Genomic DNA, 22,361 nt, shown 5'->3' with positions numbered 1-22,361 from the left:
ATTTGTGGGAAAGACATCATGAAACCACCCTCTATTAGCCCTGTTACAAATCAATTTTGAGGAAATGGCAAGTAAGATGTTTTTGTATGTACTGTAAGTAAGATAAAATACCAGAGAAAGATCAAGCAGCTTAATTAATGTTTATGCTGCTACCTGGCCATGATGGCACAATGCAATAAATGCAAAAGTTGCAGTTGTAGAATCTGACAAAGCCGAAGATGTTGGGAAATGAGATTATTTAACAACAATTCACCACATCTAACTGGAAAATTTTAAGCAGTCAATTTGAATTGTGAGTTTGTAGAGTGTCTATTTTCTCTGCGTGACATGATGTGCAGCCAAGCAAAATCACCCATAATCCTCCTCCCATTGTGCTGATGCTCATCTCTTCTGCCACAGGTGCCACAACTCCACAGGAGACCTGAAAGGCCTCGTGGCCTCTCCATCCCTCTCTCTCTCTCCTTCCTCCCCTTCCCTCAGTTCCCTCAGTCCATCCCGCGATGCTCAGTCACAGGGCTTCCGTCGGCGTGCCAGCACTTACAGCCACCCCTCCACCCCCTCCTCCACAATGGACTCCCCGCCACGGATGCACTGTCAGACCCCACAGGACCCCACTGCGGCCACCAAGCCCAAGCTGGTGCGACACTACTCTGTCAGCACTGACACGCCACACCAGAGCAAGTAAGGAGACGTGAATGCTGTGTGTGTGGGCCGCTGATCATAAAAAAAATCTCCTTTTTTGCATTTTTATATTTGTCATTAAACTCATTGACTGCCAGAATGAAAACAACAAATGATCCACTCACAGGGGCCCTTGAATGACACACGAGTGTCTTGGACCAAATAATCCTGGTCCATGCGCGACCATCCATTTGAGAGATAGACTCTCGCGTCAACCTTGCATCCACCACATCTTTCTTGTCCACCACATCAATGATGTGTTGTTTTTCCATCGCCTCCTAAAGACGAGGAAAGACTTATTTTTTATTTTTCCGTTATGTCATTGACGTGTCAGGTGACGTCCAGGCAAACCCTGGAAATAAGTGGTGACCCATAGGCTAGCGAACTGCTCCATCCAGCGTCAGAAAACCATAGCTTGGGATACTCGTGTTTGGCAGCAGGGAACATTCGGCGACAGCTCGGGATACTCGGGTTTGGCAGACAATGAGTTTAGATAAACAGTATTTTTACTTTTTTCTTAAAAACTACTATACTAGAAACAATAAGAAATGAAGTGGACACTTTACATCTAAAATGTATTTGTTAGTATATTAGCCATTCTATGGGATACATTGAGAAAGGTGAAGACAGCCTTGTAATGGTGATTGTGATTGGTGGGCTTTGCAATTCTGATTAAATGGCTTTCTATCAATGATGGGGCATTGGTCAACAGACTGCTTTGTAATGAATATTCTGATTAGACTTCATTGTAACAGTGATTCTAATTACATGGCATTGTAACGGCCATTCGATTTGGTGATTGTGATTGGGCGATTTCAATCAGATTGCTTTATAATGACGATACCAAATAGATGGCATTGTAACTGCGATTCCGTCAGCATGGTTTGGTTTATAATATTGATTCACTCAAAGGTGCATTAAAGACAAATCTTAGTTTTTCTTTTTGTCAGTTTTATCTAATTGGTTTTCTTTGTTAAAGTATCATACCAGTCTAATTTCAGTTATTAAGTGTATGCGGTGTATAATTTTGTCTCAGACTACATATTTAATTGTCTTACACTGCCATTCGTGTTGAAACAGTGGAAAAACAGTAAAACACTCCACAAGACTTTAAAGTTGCATTGTGTTGGTAATTCACCCTTTTGAAAGTCACTGTGTTCTTTATAGTTCAATATTTATATTAATATCACCATTGGACGAGTAAACACATGTTTGTTCAAGGGTTTTCCCATTGGATGATGTAAACACAGACAGACACGCCACATACAGAAACACAGAATGCAGTACTTGCGCCCTCTGCTGGCTTAAGTAAAAATCTGGAGCAGTGGGTGCTATAATATAGCATCCGGGGAGCAGTTATGGTACACTGAGGAGGGCAGACCTTCTGAATCCCAGACGGTCTCTCTACCCATTCAGCTATGGCCATCATGTAAACTATGTGCCAGTAACACTGGTATGGTCCTTTATCACAGGGCATGCTGTCATTCTCTGCTTCCATCCAAAGATAGTTGGCTTCCTGTCAGCAGTGTGTGGTGCTTCCTGTTCTATGTTCAGCTTTCCTCTCCAGTCGCCTCCTGTGCACTTGCTCGTCTCTTGCTCTTCTTTTTTTTTTTTTTTTTTGCATTAAAGCTATACTGTGTAAGATGCTCAACTAGTGGTCAGTAGCCCTATAGCAAACCGCGGTCGCGTTCGCGTCTTTCGCCCGTTTTTCGTACCTTCACACCCCCGCGTCTGCCTCCACAACGCCGAGAGCTATCTTTAGAGGGGTCCCTGGTTCCTGTGCGTTCAGGCATTCCGGAGAAACGGACTACTTCACCCTGCCTGGTAGGCGAGATTACCTTTTGAGTAAAGAGACACACGGGCGACTACAAATATGGCGACCCCACTTCAAGATGCGCTGTGATTGGCCGGTAGTGTACCATGTGTGCATGATCGGCGATGTGATTGGGCAACGTATACACAACGTATACAGATGATGCAGATTACGTCATTTTGGCGCGAAATCCGGTCCACGGCCAGGATCATAGAAAACATATAAAGAGAAGGCTTCAGAAGCTGAAAATAACGGAGTGGGTGTTCTAAAACTTTAGCGATTTAACAGTTAGGACAATTTTAAGATTTGTTTTATAAAAAAAGTTACATGGTACAACTTTAACATCCATTTGTAATATATCATAACATCTTCTCTCAACTCGTCCTCCACTCCTGTCCTTTATTGTTCCGAAAGTTTTTCTTTGCTTTTCTGCACATATTTCTTTCTCTCTCTGTCGCTCTCACTCTCGCTCTCTCACTGTTTCTGTTGACTCAGACCTCTTCCAACCGACTCCACCCTCCTCACCACCCTTCCTTGCCCTTCATCCTCCTCTCCTCTTCTTTCTCGTCATCCTTCATCCCCCTCTTCTGGGGCCCGGCTCAACAAAAGAAGGTGAGCAGCACCCTGTCACTCACCTATTCCCGAGAAAGTTGAACACAGATTTCCTCTCTTCCATTCTTTCTTTTCTCCTGCAATTATTGTCGTTTCACTGGAATTTCGCAAACCTCTCGCGTGCTCCATTTTCCATGTTGTAGTAGTTTTGTTTTAGGGGTGGGCGATATGGTGATAAATATCGTTGAATTGTTAAAAACAGAGATTCATTGCAGAATTCATTTAAATCTGCATTTTGGTCTAAATCACTAGTATTCAAACCTTTCAATGTCTGACAGTATACAAATGAAACAACATTTGTATACTTCATTTGTATACTTAATTTTACATACTCATCAATTTAGACCTCCCAAATGAACCCAGAGAGTCCCTGGACCCCACATTGAGGACCACTGGTCTAAATGGTCTGTTACTTATTTAGTTGTTGTTACCTTATAGGTGGTTGTACTGTTAACTCATTGAGTGCCAGCCTATCACCACTAGAGGGCGCCCAGTGACCAGAGAATAATAGAGATATGCTGGTAATGCATGCCCAAGCCCTGGAGCCATGACTTGCCTGAACACTTTCCTTTGTGCATGTACAGGAAGAGGATGAAGTTAGCTTGAAGTTAGCTATTGGCTACCAAGCATTTTAGAAGCCTTATTTTCGTCAACTTAGCCATGATTAAACCTTGCACACCTCATGCATGGGAAAAAAACAGAGAAGAATGAGCTCTAAAAAATCCAATGCAATCCTGGATTGCATTGGAGTGGATTTGTGCAGTTTGTTCACAGCTTTCAAACAAAAAAATCCGATTGGAAATCCGTTCAGGCATTCTTGAGATAATCGCCATTATGTTTTACATGTAATGTAAACAAAAATGGCTGCCCTGTATGTTAGATGGGGTTGTATGGGGGTGGAACATGCAAAATCGCGATTGAAATCATGTTCACCAGATTTGATGGGGTCCAAAAAAAAAAAAAAAAAATTCAAAAAATTTTTTTTCAAATTTTTTTTTTTTTTTTTTTTAAAAGCCGAACTTGTTCGGGATCGGCACTCTACGATACGCTAATAAAGCCGAACTAGTTCGGGATTGGCACTCAAAGAGTTAAGTAACTTGAAAAATAACCATAGAAACCAACATGAAAAAGAATTGTGATAAGATTGTGTATCGTGATACAGCTTGGGAAAAAATCGTGATATTGTATTTTTCCATATCGCCCACCCCTAGTTTTGTTTCACTTTCTCTCGTACTCGCTCTCTCTCTCTCCTCCTTTATTCCACTGCCATCCTCCCCTCCATCCTCCCCTGTTCCATCCCAGCCCTCTGGGAGGCCTGCGCGCTCGCCTGCACTCGTCCTCCTCTGTTCCTAACTTCCTGAAATTCCAATTCCTGGCTCCCGTCCATGAGAACGATAGCCCTGACCTAAAGTGCAGGTATACGCAAATAAAACCAAAACAAAATCATACAAAATGCATTGGTGTGTGTGTGCGCAGAATATTGAGTTTGTGCGTGCGTGTGTGTTCCTGTGCATACGCATACTTGTGTGTGTCACATTTATACCAGCTATATGTGTGGTACTGTGTGTGTGTGTATATATCTCTCTCACTTTGACGTGTGTGTGTGTGTGTGTGTGTGTGTGTGTGTGTGTGTGTGTGTGTGTGTGTGTGTGTGTGTGTGTGTGTGTGTGTGTGTGTGTGTGTGTGTGTGTGTGTGTGTGTGTGTGTGTGTGTGTGTGTGTGTGTGTGTGTGCACGTGTGCTTGCGTGCACGCTCCAGTGATGTGGCAGCTCTGTCCAGCCCAGGTGCAGTATATGCAGTGGAGGAAAGTCCTCTACGCAGCCACCGTCACTCCTGGAGGCAGCAGATCTTCCTACGGGTCGCTACCCCTCAGAAGAACCCAGAAACGCCTGGTAAAAACAAACTTTCTCTCTCTCGCGTACACACACCTGCATAGCGTTATGTCACAGACGAATCTAGAAGGAAAGAGAGCGTGGTTTGTTTGGCGATGAACTAATGAGATGATAAGTGATGCGTGGGTGGGTTTAGTCAGAGAAATACACCTGTGTTTGCTGTTTGTGTCTGTGTGTGAATGCAAGCCAAGGGGACAGCCCAGTGCGTTATTACATCTTAGCTTACATAAACACACACTCACTTGCGCACGTGTTTGAATGTTCTGTATCTACTACCACACACTGCCTTGCACAGTACTGTAGGTACAGGTGTCAAGACTAATCTGATTTATTTATATTATGCCAAATCGCAGAAATACTTTACATGTAGAGCAAGGGTCTTCAACAGGGACCCCTAGGGGGTCCTCAGAGTACCTACATGGGGTCCTCCAAATCATGTAGCATGTAGAGCATATAAAGCCCATACTTGACATGCTCTACATGTAAATGACCACAATGTACAGAGAGAGACCCGGCAATTACCCAAGAAGAAAGCCAAAATAGATGTAGATCTGCCAAAATAGCAGATCTACAAGCTCGCTGTGAGCTTGTATATCTGCTATTTTTGAATAGTCAAAGCATGAAATAATTAAGGCCCCTCCACCTTGTGCCCGGGTAACTCCCCCCCCCTTGTGACGCCCCTGGGGAGAAGTGAACAGAGAGCATCCAATGGGAGGAGCAGTCCCCGCCCCGCCTTCAGCTGGACAGACCGTTTCCTACAAGTCCACATCACAGCACAGATCTCTTATATAATCGTGATAAAGATAAGACCAGGTCTTTATGGTGGTCAGAAACATAGGTGGTGATGTGCGGTCAGAACACATTTTTGACCTTATCTCAAAACCCCTGATGGTCAAAGCATAACATTTATTCAAAATGAGTTCTAATCTGCCAACAACAGAACACAGAGATTTAGAACAGAAACCCTTAAATAACCTTGACCCACCATCACATTCCACCTGCAATACACAAACGGTGTGTCTTCTTGTAGTGACAACATCTGCCCACTGCATGTCACCATTTCATTTTGTATGCATAGTGAGTAGAATAATTGATGGTTAGGTGGTGATATTTGTATTTTTACATGTGTGAATGTTTGAGATAGAGAGAGAGAAGGGAGATAAATTGAAAAGATGAAAATAAATCCATATTCCATTTATTTATTTTTTGTTTCAGGTTAATGCATTACATAGAACCGCCTTCCAATCCTGATATTGTGTGCGTGTGTGTGTTCGTGCATGGGTGTGTATGTGTGTGCATGTGTGTTGAGACACAAAGAGAAAGAGTGTGTGTCTTTGACTCTTTGTACTACTGTTGACTCTGGAGATAGTTGAACATTCGTGGTTAGCAGACTGTGACAGTGTACATAGTGACATAAACACACACAGTATCTACTGTACCTTACAGGTCAAGACAGGTGTTTGTACTGAAAAGTACTTTTGCTGCTTTATGAAAGCCCCAGCTTTAAATGGCTTTGCAGCCAACAAATTTAAAGTGTAAAAGACAGCCAGCCAGATGGACAAAATATATTACTATCTGGTGCTATTGGAGCGATGGGAATGAAGATATCGAAAGAACAAAGCGTCCGTTCCAGGCACTCAAAAACAGTAGCAGGAAAGAACAAATACATTTAAAGTTTCATAGTGGTTTTGGAAGTGATTGATGAAAATAAATAAGTTAATTAATCAGTAGCTACTGCTAGATGCTTTATTCATCCTCAAAGGGAAATTAAAATGTCACACTCACATCATCAGAAAACAAAAAAGAAAGAGACATTTAAAAAAAGATATAGAGGGTATGCGCATGCATAAAGTCAATGGCAAATCGAGTGACTAAGTGAGTGACTAAGTGAGTTTAACGTTGTTTAATGCAATCAGATAGGACTTTTCTGTTTGGATGTATGGGCTGTCATGGCCAGAAAGTCATTTTTTTGCCACTCAGTAGGCGTTCCCGCATAATTCAGTAGGCGTTCCCGCACAACCTACAGTACATTCAAAGAGAGTCCAAACAGTACTATACAATGAAAAAGAGTCACTGATTGATTTTAATGTCCCTGAGCCTGATCAAGCCAGCTGGAGGAGCAGTTGTAAAGTCCACATGTCACCAGTATTAACTTGTTCGTCCTTATGTGGGATCTCAAGGCATCTAAAGTAAGGCATTTCAGAACATTGGAGTTATTGTTTTGGTATCGGTACCAGACAAGATTTTTGGAGCGGTGAAAGCGCTCCCAATAGACAGGTATGTCCGTGGGTATGTGGGTGGCTGGCTGGGTGGCCGTGTCCGTCCGTAGCCTGGCAATACCTTGAGTGGCCACACACAACACACTAGTTAAAGGAGGGGCGCTGTTTTGTGCAGGCCAGGCACACTCACCACTCACTCACAGGCACAGTTGGCACACACACACACACACACACACACACACACACACACACGCACACGCACATGCACACAGATCTAGAACACACAGAATGTAAAAACATAGATCTAGAAAACAGCGCTTCTAGGGCACTATTGTGCAGACTAGACACACACACACACAGGGTATAGCTGCTCAGATTCACCGCTCCACTTTGAACCGAGGTTTGATTTTTTCCTCATTGATGGGACCCTCTCCAGACTGAGGTTCAGGTTAAATAGGTTCTGGAGTATACCACGCACCACATGGTCTGTGCAGCTTTTGAGAACCCTCAGGCTCACTCCATCATGGCCTGCCCTGCAGGCTTCCTGGTGTGGACCACCTGCTGGAGCAGGTGGATGGGGTGGGGTGGGGTGGGGGGCATTGTGTGGGTCAGTGGTGTTTTAAACGGGGGGGGAGGGGCTGGAGGTAGGAGACAAATTAGGAGGGGAGGTCGGAGAGCTTTTGGTGGAACTGGGGGAAGGGGGACAATAAGTCCCTGAGGCAAATCTGTTAAAAAAGAACTAATTTGTCCAGCCACTTAGGATAGCTGTAAGCTCTGTATGATGTACAGTAACAGTATGCGTGTGGTTTATGTTGTAGGCAGGCATTGTTTTTGCACCATAGGGAATGTAAATAAGTTGGAGCGCTTTAGCTTCATCCAGCTGTGTGTGTACTGTGTACGTGCGTTTTCGTATCTCCATGCTGTTTTCAGAAGGTGAGATGAATGAATTTAGTCTTTATCCACTGAAACAGGTTAAGTATACTTACTGTGTTTGGGCATGTGTGTCCACTGTCCATATTGTACTTTCTGCTTCAAAGCCGTCGGAACCACTTAAGATGAACGATCACAGATCTCGCATGTCTCTCTCTCTCTCTCTCTCACTTGCACTTCATCTTAGTCTACGTCTTAATCTTTGTCTCTACCTGCTTACTTTTCACTAACCACTCATCTGATGCTCGTGGTGCTTTTTCTATGGACTCACATGGACTCTATCGGACTTCATAATAAAATGAATCGTGTCCCCTCTAGTTGTTGGGGTATTTAAGTACATCCACAATCAATGTTGCAGTACAACAGCAGACATGTGAAGGTAGCAACACTGAAAATGCCACACCAAGCGAATCCTCTCTTGCTTCAGCTGACACACTAATCACCAGACTGGAGCTCTATCTCTCAAGTCTTTATTTAAATACGTGTGTTGTCCTGGGACTGGGAATTTTGTGCATGTTTTTACAGAGTGCTTTGTCGGGTGAAATCATGTTTGTGCTTGCATGTCCTCAGATCCTCACTGTAGAGGGGTTGGACACATTCCGCCTGTAAATAAATCTTGTGTGGTGGAAAAAAACAAAGCACACATACATTATATAGTACACGCACATGTCATATTTAGGCAAGGTAAGGGCATGTCAGGATAGCGCAGGCAAGAAGGTCATACCAGGATAGCACAATGCAAGCAAGGCAAGAAGGTCATGCCAGGATAGCACAATGCAAGCAAGGCAAGAGGTCATGTAAGGATGGCACAGTGCAAGTAAGGCAAGAAGGTCATGCCAGGATGGCACAATGCAAGGTCATGCAGAACACATGACATGCATGTCAGAATAACACAATAGATATTGTCATATCTGTGTGTGTGTGATATGTCATTCGTTGTGTTTAGACTATGATTGAGCAATACACTATGAGACTGGTTTAGCTAAAACGGATTGAAAAAGATAGATAGACCTTTATTGATCCTGTGGGGGGAATTCAGTTGTCAATGTCATAGCTGCTCTGTGGTAAGAATGAAACAGGACAGATACAGGTAAGAGTAAAGTAAAGATACAGTTAAATATTAAAAAAATATTGTTTTAATATATATTTTTTTGGGGGATTTTTGCCTTTATTGATAGTACACTAGGTATAGAGGAAAAGGGGGCAGAGATGGGGAGTGACATGCAGCAAAGGCCGTTGGGGTCGAACCCGCGACACGCTGTAGTCAGGCATCATAGTCTTTGTGGTATGTGCCTGGACCATTAGGCCATCGGGTGCCCCAAATATTAAAATAAAATTACGTAGTATTACGTTAAGTAAGTAAGTAATGCCATTTAAAAAAAAAAGAAAAGAAATAGAAGACTTAAAAAACCCTGCAAGACCCGAATTAATTTCTACTTGCAAAAAAAAAAATGAAAAAAATCAGATGGTGTTGTAGGAGTCCTAATCACAGGAAAATGTAATCTTTAAAATGAATAATGTTTTTGTAAGGTTTTATAGCCATAAATCATAAATTATGCTCTAATTTGCATTTTGGGGATATCTTTCACAATAATAACATATGCACATGTTCTAGACATTCTAATGATCGCCAAAAAAAATTACAGGCATTTTACTTATGTTTTTGTGAGGAATAGCTTCAGTTAAAAAGTGAGATGTTGTTCGTCCAGACGCTGGAATTTCAACTTCTCTGGGAGGTGTGAATGTCAGTCTCTGTGGGGGGTATTTATATGCAAATATCGTGGCCAATGGCATTGTAATACTAAACAATAGGATTTAATGGTGATGTTAATGTGAAAAAAGAACAGGAAAACTAATTATAACATTTTTTTTTAAATGATATTAAAAACGTTGCCAAAAAGCAACGCTGGGCCTTGCAGGGTTAAGTCTGGCCTCGCCATCTACAATTGGACTGACTAGGATTGGTATAATTTATGAACTATTGAATAAACCCAATCCTGAAGAATGAAACCTTAATTTTAGAAAATCCTTCCAATTGAGAAAACACAAGCTATGGAATCAGCCTGTTGTGTCACTTAATATTTGCACATCATAATTTAGGAGATGAAGTCACCGTACTAGCCAGGGTGTTCTAAGGATAGCAATGTCGGTCTATCACTTAGTCCCAAACAACATATCTCAAACACTACTGGGTGGATTGCCATGGCATGGTATTTGCAACCTAAACATTTGAGTGACTTAATGCTGCCTCTAGCCCTTCCATCAGATTAAACTGGCAGTTATACACAAAATATCTCATAATCTCGAATTGCTAGATGAACACGGCTGATTTTGGTCAACCATAGACGCTTTATCAGACAACGTGACAATGATGATAATTTGTATGTGTGCGCAGGCCGGCACCAAATGAACCCCACCGCTCATAAGATGCAAGGGAAAAGTGGTCACAGCACTCATGTGTAAATTTGCATTCCATCAAACTTGCTGTTGATGCTGTTTTCCTCCCAGTGTGGGGGATGGAGGCTTAGGATATTTATTGTGATCTCTCACTTTTTAAATATATAATCCTTGGTTTCGGTTGTGTGTAAACAATAATAGCGATTCAAAGCAGTTGTCCTCCAAACCCCACTTCCAGTCGCTGCCATTAGAACAGAGGGCTGCCCCCTATGATCACTGCATCACAGCTTGCCTGCCCGCACAGCTGCAGACCCTCCAGCCTAATTTATGAGCCATTGTGCGAAGGTGCCGCATGCAGAGAATGGCCAAGAACAGCAGATCTACAAGCTCACAATAGTCACATCCGCGATGCGTTGTGAGCTTGTATGTCAGCCAAGTATACAAGATATGTCTGTCTCCCTAGGAGCTCCTGTCAAGCCAACACACTAGAAGACATTGAATGAACTGAAACCAACACTCCCCAAAATAACAGCTTTGGAGATCTGTTGAGAATTCATTATATGAAACCAGCACCTGTCTCTCAATGTTTGTAAACAAATACTTGGTCTATTGGCCTTTTGTAAAGAAATACAAAATATACCCCCCTTGCAATTCTGCCACCAATAATAATCTTATCTATTTATACTACTAGTCGGCGCCCTGGCCAACTCGGGAACAATGTAAACTAGTCCTTACCCGTTCAAAGATATGAGCTCCGAAATGATGTGCAGTGTGTGGGTTATGGGATGTGCACTGTGCACACAGTATATGAGGGATGGAAAGTAACTTTAACTGGTGCTTGCATGCTAATATGTAGGAGCATCAATGTAAGAAATACCCGTTCCATTTAACGGCTACAGAGATACTGTGTACCGATCTGCATGATTTTTGGACAACATCTGTAACAGGGCCAGAACACCCCCCCCCCCCCCCCCCCCCGCCCGCCTGCACCCACACACACACACTCCCCCCCCCCCCCCCCCCCCCCCCCCCCGCGTGTGTGTGTGTGTGTGTGTGGGTTTGTGTGTGATTGTGCATGGCCTGAACAACAGCGCCCCTCCCTTAACATGTGTGGTCACAAAAGGTACTGTAGGCTAAATAGATATAGATACACCATAAAAATGCTAATATACAGCATACGATTTGTGAAAGTGACAAACGGGCTTCACAGTTATGTCAGGTGTGTTCATATGCTGATGGTGATGCGATTTCAGATCAATTGCTCCAGCCACCGAGGAGAAACGCTGTGACAGACAGACACTCACTCACTCACTCACTCACTCACTCACTCAGACATTCGCAAAATTATAGTATAGATAGGGGATGAATGCCCCACCCTTTAATGCAAACCCCATTATACCTGTTGTCATAGGATCTGTTTTGACCATCTGTTTGCGTGTGTCCATTTATGCCCATATATGGGGATATCTGTCTGTCTATGTCCATTTTATGTCCATATATGGAGATCGCTGTAGGACCCGTTTTGACCATCTGTTTGCCTGTGTCCATTTATGCCCATATATGGAGTTATCTGTCTGTCTGCGTCCATTTTATGCCCATATATGGAGATCTCTGTAGGACCTGTATTGACCATCTGTTTGCCTGTGTCCATTTATGCTTATATGGAGATATCTGTATCTGTCTGTCTGCATCCATTTCATGCCCATATATGGAGATCTCTGTATCTGTTTGTCTGTGTCCCTTTATGCCCATTATGGAGATCTCTGTATCTGTCTGTGCCTCCGACTGTGTTGCAGACATAGTGCTGGTTCCCCCTTTAATGCAAACCCCATTATACCTGTTGTCATAGGACCCGTTTTGACCATCTGTTTACCTGTGTCCATTTATGCCCATATATGGAGATATCTGTATCTGTCTTTTTGCGTCCATTTTATGCCCATATATGGAGATCTTTGACCATCTGCTTGCCTGTGTCCATTTATGCTCATATATGGAGATATCCGTATCTGTCTGTCTGCATCCATTTTATGCCCATAAATGGAGATCTATAATCCGAACCTTTCGTGCTGGTTCCAGAAAATCGCGTATCGTATCGGATCGAGGCCAGGCACTGCACTACCTGCTGCGGCGGGGAACGCGCGTGCCGAATTTGAAATAGGGAATGAATGCCCCACCCTTTAATGCAAACCCCATTATACCTGTTGTCATAAGAGCCGTTTTGACCATATGTTTGCCTGTGTCCTTTTATGCCCATATAGGAACATCAGAATACGTAACCATGGCATTTTTTGTTGACTCATGTGGCGTACGTGATCTCAGATGTGATGTCACAATGAGTCAGCGCTTGCGCCGATTTCCTCCGGAACAGCCTGATGTCAACAATCAGCTCCGCATAAGGAGATTCCGAACGTTTTGCGCCGGTTTCGGTGATGTCAACAATCAGCTCCGCATAAGGAGATTCCGAACGTTTTGCGCCGGTTTCGGAAAACCGCGAGTCGGGTCGGGTCGAGGCCCGGCACTGCACTCCGTGCGGCGGCGGGGAACGCGTGTGCCGAATCTGAAGCCCGTGGGACGAACGGTTCTCGAGATACGCGGATTACAAACAGACAGAGACTTCTCGCATTTATAGATAGATAATCATGGAATCTCTGTGCGTATGTCACCCAAAATGTGCCCCTGGCATAACTCGGACAGCATCCAACCGTTCGGTCTCAAATTTGCTGCGTGTCTCTCATATAACCCAGAGCTGTGCAGAGCCAAATGGGAATTTGGATGGACCAACTACTTAGAAAATACAGAATATACATTATACAGTATACAAACTTGGTATAGAAGACAATGGAAAATATAAGGGCGCACAGTAAGCATGTCTGAACTGTTGTTTTCTGATTATGGCATAACGGGCAGCGTGTGTATTTCCAACTTGGATCGATCCCTAATTGCATGGCCCAGAGTAGGCTAGTTCAAATATTTGAATCTTTTCTTTTTGTTTAGCTAGATTGCGGTGTTATAAGGACCTCAATGATGCCTGGTTCAAACCACTTTAGTCTGTCTGTAAGGAGCAGCACAGCCTTGGTCTTGGCTTCTTTGATGGCATCATTTATTGAAATTCTTCAGATTCAATTAAATAATATGTCTTCTGGGAAAAGTTTGATATGTTTGACCTTATCTTTTGCTGCATCTCTAGCTTTGCAAGAACATGCGCAAAAATATTATTAGTATATTAACAGTCCAAAAAAGTGCAGATTCTGCATTTGGAGATTTCTTTTCGATTTATTTCTATAAACAAGCCGACACCTTTGTTTGTGCTCTTGGCCACATTACAGCGCTATGGTGTCTGTTACAGATTAGCTACAATAGGTTGGCAATTATTGGCAATTACCTTGTATCAAGTGAGACGTGTCTTCGCTAGAAGTCAAATGGAACCTCAAGTATGTGTTTGATAGTCAACTGGCACGACAACACATTCCATGGCACTCCTACAGTTGTCACCCGTTGACTGTGGCCAGAGCCACGAGGTGCCCACACGGCGCTGCACCTCAAACACACCACAAGAGTTGAGGATGTAAAATGATCTCAGGAGGAAATAACAATCATAAAACAGGCATTTCTCAGTTAAACCCACCCATAAACCCACTTCATAATTGCAGAATAAACTAATAAACCTAGGCGGATGTTGGCGTCGCTATAATGTCCAAGTGGATGCAGTGCTGTTATCTTCCGTCCATTTGCAGAATGATGTGTTGGAATTGGAAAGTCCCTTTCTTGGCAATATATCCTATATTTTGTGCAATGATGCTCAGCAAACAGACTGTTTGCAAGTTTAAAATGAATCCCTAACTGACATTTTGAGTTTAAAGTAGTTGAGCAACAGGATTGAAATTAATCCAGGTTTACTGTGAAAACCAAAACAAACTTTTAAAAGATGGTTTAAATTTAAACCTGGTTATTTTTAAGGTTTTTCTTAGGTGCAATTGGATTAATAGATAACACCTTGATTTAATCTAGGTTAAAGCTTAATCCTCGTTGATGCAACCCACCCGTAGTCTTGTTTTATCAAGGCTTCTTTGATGTACCTGGTCTCCCATTCCAATGGTTTCATTGTTTCACTCCTGATGAACACTAGCAAGACTTGAACTGAATTGCGTTAAAATAATATGCTCATGTTATAAATATACATGCACGGATTCTGCATTCAGAGATGTATTTTGTCAAATAGAGTCAACACATAATATCTGTACTCTTGGCCACATTAAGCATCTGCAAAGCATTGAGCTTGTAGATTAGCATATTTTTATTGACACGTGACACTGTTGTTGCGACCGTAGGTTGCATTTACTGTAAAAACCTGCAGCTCCTGTGTGTACGTGCGTGAGTCACGCCTCATGTCAAGCTCCATGGTCTTTGACGTCAAACATCTATTATGTCAGACGTCACTCATCTCCATATGTGGGAAAATATGGCCACATTTTGGCCAACTTAAACAACCAACCAGGTCTGTGCATTTTTTGGGTCAAAGTCGATCCCATGCCAAAGAGCTGAGACCAGCAGTCTGCTCTCACCAGGCGGATGCGTTCACGCGCCCCTGTGCGTGACCTCGCCCTTAGGGTGTCTTACTGATATGATAGAGTATGAATTAGGCATTGTGGGGTGCAGATTAGCTTGCTTGGCACTTGTTGGCACTGACATAAGTATCAGGTAAAACGTGTCTTTGCTAGCAGTTCGAATGGAACCTCAAGTATTTTTTGATAGTCAACTGGCACGACAGCAGATTCCACGGCAATCCTATTTGACTGCACTATTCTGCCTGTTCTACGTGGATGTTACAAGTGCAGGGTTACTGGGTGTGGATTTGTAGTTGCATGAGGTCATGGGTGTGTCAAGCGTATGTGTTTGTGTGTGCACATGCACTGCACATGCACTTTTCTTTTCCTTCAAGGTCATGTTTACAGTGTCCATACAGAAAGTACCACAGGAAAGCGCCAGTCTTGTTGACCCAGTTTGCATGTGTAGCATTGTGTGTGTGTGTGTGTGTGTGTGTGTGTGTGTGTGTGTGTGTGTGTGTGTGTGTGTGCGTGTGCGCGTGCGCGCGTGCGTGCGTGTGTGAGCGCGCGAGTGTGTTCTGGGCGTTGGTTCTGACCAAATTGAGTGTGTTTGCTCAGGGAGTAGACGGTGCCACTTTGCATGCCGGGTGTGTGTGTGTGGGTGCGTGCATGCTTGTGTACATGCTGCTCTTCAGTGGGGTTGAAGAGATGTTCTGTTTGAGTGGTGTAGCAGTCTGTTTGTCTGACAAACATGTTTTATCCTTGGAGAGATCCGTATGCGTGTTGCACACACGGTAGGTGTGTTTGTCGGCACCTCTCTCCTTTGCCTTCAGAGCAGTGTGTTTATCTAGTGACTCTGCTGGTTTCAACAGGCCTCGCATGGTTTCACAGACACTAGTTTCCACTAACTCAGACACAAAGGCATACATGCATTCCAACTTCTGCTGGCAGAAGGAACCACATTGTCTTCTCGTGTGTGTGTGTGTGTGTGTGTGTGTGTGTGTGTGTGTGTGTGTGTGTGTGTGTGTGTGTGTGTGTGTGTGTGTGTGTGTGTGTGTGTGTGTGTGTGTGTGTGTGTGTGTGTGTGTGTGTGTGTGTGTGTGTGTGTGTGTGTGTGTGTGTGTTGGGGCTGCACAATTAATTGAAATTAACTCAATTATAAATGATAAAATCATATAACGTTCAATTCAAACATCTTATATATATATATATATATATATATATATATATATATATATATATATATATATATATCTTATATTGTCAGATAAAGACTTTTAAATTCCTTTCCTTTGTAAATCTTCACACTGGAAAATCAGACGGTGAACTCGGTGGCCAAGGCAGCTCTGTTCAGTTTAGTTACAAATAAGCCTTTATCATGGCAAGGAATACAAAACCCAGGTGACCAATGCTTTTTGGCCAGCAGGCCTTCATCAGTGTCCGTTATCTCTTATCTGATCTTATTTTTTCAGCTTTTGCATCTTGCCCGCCTCTCGTCTCCTATATTCAGCTGTATATAGGACTGTACTGTATGTGTTAAAAATAAATACTAAAAAAATTCTTTAGCAACATACTTAGCATACATTTACATACTGTACACAGAAAGCAAGATGGATGTTGATGTTTATGTGTGTGAATGTTCATCCTGATGTTTCTTTAAAGTGGAGAAGGTAACAGTAACGGAGGGAAATCTTTTAGGGCCCTTCTCTAAACAACATAGCGTTGAGGTGTTGGATCCACATGCTACCTTAGGGTACAGCGCTTGGATGTGTGCATGTATGTCTGGGAGATTGGTAGAACAATCAGGTCTGGGAGATTGGTAGAACAATCAGGTCAAGAGGGTTCATTGTTTGAACATAACAGTTCAGGCTGATCCACATTGTTTACTTCCCTTTAATTCACATTGTCTGCTCTCCTTTGATTCTATCATTGAACATTCAGCCATTATTCACTTAGAGAGGTGAATGAACCAAAGAAAACAACACACCTGATTGACGCGCTCCATCTCTGTCTGTCTTACTCCTATCTCTCTCTCTCTCTCTCTCTCTCAGATCATGGGGACCCATCTCTAGAGGCTGGTCGTGTGTGCGGGCTCCCCGTGGGAGGTGTGGGTGCGGGTGGTGGCGGGGAGTCCTCCCTGAGGGTGGTGCCGGAGGAGAGGAAGAAGAAGGGCAGCGAGGAGCTGCGGGAGCTGTGGAGGAAGGCCATCCTCCAGCAGATCCTGCTCCTGAGGATGGAGAGGGAGAACCAGAGGCTGCAGGGTAGGACGGGTGATTGGTTGAATGGATGGAAGATTGGAGCAATGCTGCAACGTGCGCACACATTTACAAACTTGATTTACAGATTGTATTTTTGTTACAAAACAATACAACAACATTTATAACAAAACATTTATCTAGCAGTTGCAGACATAAAGATTCTGCAAGTTCCATGGCATATTTACCGCTAAAAAAGTATAAGTCGAAAACAAACAAACCGCCAGAGATTAGAATTCAGGTGTCTAACTTTCTCCTCCCGTGCTCTGGGCTTTTTTACTGGCTAATGGCAGCTATGTAATCGTCTGGAAGCAGTGGAGTGATCCTACAGCCCTGGTAGTAGACTAATTGTGTGTGTGTGTGTGTGTGTGTGTGTGTGTGTGTGTGTGTGTGTGTGTGTGTGTGTGTGTGTGTGTGTGTGTGTGTGTGTGTGTGTGTGTGTGTGTGTGTGTGTGTGTGTGTGTGTGTGTGTGTGTGTGTGTGTGTGTGTGTGTTGACAGAAAATAGCCAAGCTACAAGCTCACAACATGGATTTCTCCCGTCAGGAAGACCATAAGTCGCAAGCCGTTTCAAACTGTTTTCAGAGAGACCACGTGACTTACTGTATCGTACATGATAATTTCCGTTTCATAGGATCTTTAAACCACACTGTAGCCTAACAAGTACAAATGAGTCAGCTGTTGATTATTGTATGAACAGGCTACACGTAAACTTGAACCTAAGTACAAATACCAGACACTACTTTTGTATTTTAATTTTGTAATGATAATAAACGGCTGACTCATTTGTACTTGTTAGGCTACAGTGTGGTGTAAGTGTAGTGAAATTAAATGACCAAACAGGTGTTTAATATTTGATGTTATTTCTCATGTGTGACACCGCACGCTACTGTGCCCTAAGCCAAGGGGCACGTCATTTTTACTCAAAGCCATGGTGAAATCAGTTCTTGCGGTTTTGCAGGATCAGTCAACTAATTTGCATGTTAAAAATGTTATCAAAAGATTGCTCTTCCTCAGCCACCGCTACTATGTTATTTCTCATTAATGAGACCGCGCGCTACTGCATCCTAAGCCAAAGGGGGACGTAAAGCATTGTGAAATCAGTACTCGCTGCAAAACCCACTGCGAAGTCTTGGCCCTTGAGCAGTGCTTGCAACTCGTGGCAGAGGGGTGTATGGCTGTAGTTGTTGATGTCCACAAGTTAAAGTTAATAATAGTGGTATTCCTTTAAGACATCTGTGATTTTAACATTCTATGCCATGCACAGACTTTTACACAGACACGTTTTATGAAGGACCTACCTCGACTGTTAAGGAAGTGTTTCGATGAACACAACTTCGTAGTCATAATAATTATGTAATTCTTGGCAGCGCCACAACTGGATTTAACAACTTGGATTTAACAGTCACCAGCATCTAAACATTAGGTCATCCATTGACCTTATTGGTATTAATCTAGACTAGAAGAAGGGCGGCCGAACGTCTAGTCGGCGCCCTGGCCAACTCGGGAACAATGTAAATAGGGGATGAATGCCCCGCCCTTTAATGCAAACCCCATTATACCTGTTGTCATAGGATCTGTTTTGACCATCTGTTTGCGTGTGTCCATGTATGCCCATATATGGGGATATCTGTCTGTCTACGTCCATTTTATGTCCATATATGGAGATCGCTGTAGGACCCGTTTTGACCATCTGTTTGCCTGTGTCCATTTATGCCCATGTATGGAGTTATCTGTCTGTCTGCGTCCATTTTATGCCCATATATGGAGATCTCTGTAGGACCTGTATTGACCATCTGTTTGCCTGTGTCCATTTATGCTCATATATGGAGATATCTGTATCTGTCTGTCTGCATCCATTTCATGCCCATATATGGAGATCTCTGTATCTGTTTGTCTGTGTCCCTTTATGCCCATTATGGAGATCTCTGTATCTGTCTGTGCCTCCGACTGTGTTGCAGACACAGTGCTGGTTCCCCCTTTAATGCAAACCCCATTATACCTGTTGTCATAGGACCCGTTTTGACCATCTGTTTACCTGTTTCCATTTATGCCCATATATGGAGATATCTGTATCTGTCTTTTTGCGTCCATTTTATGCCCATATATGGAGATCTTTGACCATCTGCTTGCCTGTGTCCATTTATGCTCATATATGGAGATATGATATCCGTATCTGTCTGTCTGCATCCATTTTATGCCCATAAATGGAGATCTATGCAGACACAGTGCCGGTTCCGGAAAACCCTGATGTCAGACATCAGAATCCGAACCTTTCGTGCTGGTTCCAGAAAATCGTGTATCGTATCGGATCGAGGCCAGGCACTGCACTACCTGCTGCGGCGGGGAACGCGCGTGCCGAATTTGAAATAGGGAATGAATGCCCCACCCTTTAATGCAAACCCCATTATACCTGTTGTCATAAGAGCCGCGGCGGCGGGGAACGCGCATGCCGAATCTGAAGCCGGTGGGACGAACGGTTCTCGAGATACGCGGATTACAAACAGACAGACACGCAGACAGACAGAGATTTGTCGCATTTATAGATAGATGTCAGACTTCAGTTTCTTTAACCACTTAACCCCTATGCTTAGTTGTTCAGGGTCCCCCAAGGCTCTGTACTAGGTCAGCTCCTTTTTTCCCTTTACACCAAATCTCTTTGCCAAGAATAGCCGAGCTTCAAGCTCACAGTGTTGAGTTGCAACAAGTGAGCTTGTAGATTTGCTATTTTCGCAGAATTTTTGCAACAGAAAAGGTATTGTTGAAGTCTTTTTTCAAGGCTCGTAACACTGAGTAAATTGCCTGGAAGCTGTGTATTCTCTGAAGATAATTTATCACATTTATCACAAAGCAATCATTGGCAACCCATCTTCTGTTACAGACACAAACACACACAGGGTATTTAACCTGACTTAATCTTGTAGGTTAATTGAATAATTCAGAAGCACATAAAAAATTATGATTGAATAATAATTTCTTATATATCAACAAATCAACATGAATAGAATATTGTAGACTAGACTTAATCGATTCATCTGATTAAGCACATAAGCCCTGTTTGTAGTACACCGGTGGCGTGCATAAATAGAGATTCTGTAATATTTACAGTACAGACCATGTCAGTGGTTGAAATAAAAAGTGTATAAAATAATCATAATTGGGGCAAAAGTTTGAAATAATAATGGTATTGATTTGAAGTCATATCCCGTCAAACCCTAACACACACACACACACGCACAGGTCAAGTGTGCCGAAGAGGTACCCGCTGGCCTACCGGTCCAGGCTATGCGCCTGGACCGGTAGGCCACATAGACTCAGTGTAGCCTGACAGCGTGTCGCAGGTTCGATTCCCGACTACCTTTGCTGCGTGTCACTCCCCATCTCTCTCCCCATTTACTGTCAGTCTACTATCCTATCCTATCCTATCATATCATATCGTATCATTTTTTAACATATCTTTAAAAAAAAGTGCATGGAGTGCATATCTGAATTTGTCTTTTAGGTTTTGTGCGTGGAGGTGTGATATGAAAGAATTTGGCAACCGCAACTTAATAGGTGATAATAACATTTTACAGCGTAGTTATGGTTTGTTTACTCGTAAAATGTAAGGGTTTTGATTTATACTTCCTAAGTGACACATAAAAAAGCCCTCTACTTAATGTCAAGTTTCCCACCCCAGTACTCCTGACCCAATTGGCACCTGTAGAGAGAGACACACACACACACACACACACACACACACACACACCTAATCCGTCTTTCCACTTCGCTCACCTCCCCACCTGTACCTGTGTGCTCTCAGAAACACGACACATGCACCATCACAGAAATAGTTGCCTGTAAAACAGGGTGTGGTAGAAAAGAATGTGGGCCAATATTGACGTAAGAAGAGCAAGTCTGGGCAGCACAGACACACACACAGCGCACGTTCACACACACACACACACACACACACACACACACACACACACACACACACACACACACACACACACACACACACACACACACACACACACACACACACTCACACACAAACACTCACACATATGGACAGATGCTCAATACGCACACACATACGTACATACATACACACATTACACTCTCTGTTCGTCCTCTTCGGCGTGTTGTGTTCCATTGGAGCGTCTACTGTGTAGTTTTATTGTGTGTTTTATTCCTCCGTCAGGGTGGAGTGCACTTCTGTAACTGTTATTTGTCGGGGTGGAGCTGCCACCGCCTGTCCTCTATTCTATCTGTTTATCTCTGTCTCTGTGCCCTCGCTTTGTGGGTCAACCGTGCACGTCTATTGAATCGTATAAATGCGACCGGAGATGTGTTTGCGTTTCTCTGTCACTGTGTTTGTGTGTGTGTGTGCGCGCGTGTGTGTGCTGGTGAACTCTAGGGTGGGGTATCCTATCCTGCCCTGTGTTATCAGGGGTGGGGTGTTCCGGAGTCAGAAAAAGAGAGGGGGAAATTGAGAGATGAGAGGAAATGGAAGGAAGTGAAGTGAGAGGAATGGAAGGAGTGGAGTGTGAGGGAACTCTCAGGTAACAAATGGATGCTTTAACAAAACCTGTCTTCAGATGATCCTGGCATAGGCAGTGGGACTGGCATTCCCATATTTGGGGATGATATGTATTTGCAACTAACAGAAACAATAAATATCCAGCTGCAGACTGGCTAATCGAACTCTACTCTGGTCACAGATGTCTCTTTCTCTCTTAGTTACGTCAACATTGCTCTTTGGAAGTGTTTTGTTCATTGAAGAAATTTGCCATGGTGGTGAAATGTGGTATCTGCATTTAACCCATCTTAAGCATCAGGAACAGTGGGAAGCTATAGTGGGCAACCGAGGGTCAGTTAGGAGTGTCTTGCTCAAGGACACTTTGACATGTAGACCGGGGCCAACACACGAACCAGGGACCTTCAGTAGTGATTCCAGTCTGTTCAAACTACTTTGGCCCGCTGGGTGTAAGGAACAGCGCAGTCTCTAACGACCGCTAGTGGGGATTGTAGGCT

General features: G+C 43.3%; 1 protein-coding gene across 3 annotated transcripts in view; it reads left to right on the top strand.

The window, feature by feature from the left end:
* tbc1d1 (TBC1 (tre-2/USP6, BUB2, cdc16) domain family, member 1) overlaps positions 1-22,361 on the top strand; it is an 87,915-nt gene that overhangs the window by 45,720 nt on the left and 19,834 nt on the right. For all 3 annotated transcript variants that reach the window (XM_080722182.1, XM_080722181.1, XM_080722183.1), the window contains 3 exons: positions 400-681; positions 4,865-4,998; positions 17,140-17,349. In XM_080722182.1, coding sequence (XP_080578308.1) covers positions 400-681; positions 4,865-4,998; positions 17,140-17,349 — 626 coding nt within the window. The remainder of the gene's footprint in view (positions 1-399; positions 682-4,864; positions 4,999-17,139; positions 17,350-22,361) is intronic.

The sequence above is a fragment of the Nannobrachium achirus genome, assembly GCF_963921795.1.
Source record: "Nannobrachium achirus genome assembly, chromosome: 3".
NCBI classification, from domain to species: Eukaryota; Metazoa; Chordata; class Actinopteri; order Myctophiformes; family Myctophidae; genus Nannobrachium; species Nannobrachium achirus.
Note: the sequence above shows the minus strand (reverse complement) of the source record. Positions and strands in the feature narration are given on the sequence as shown.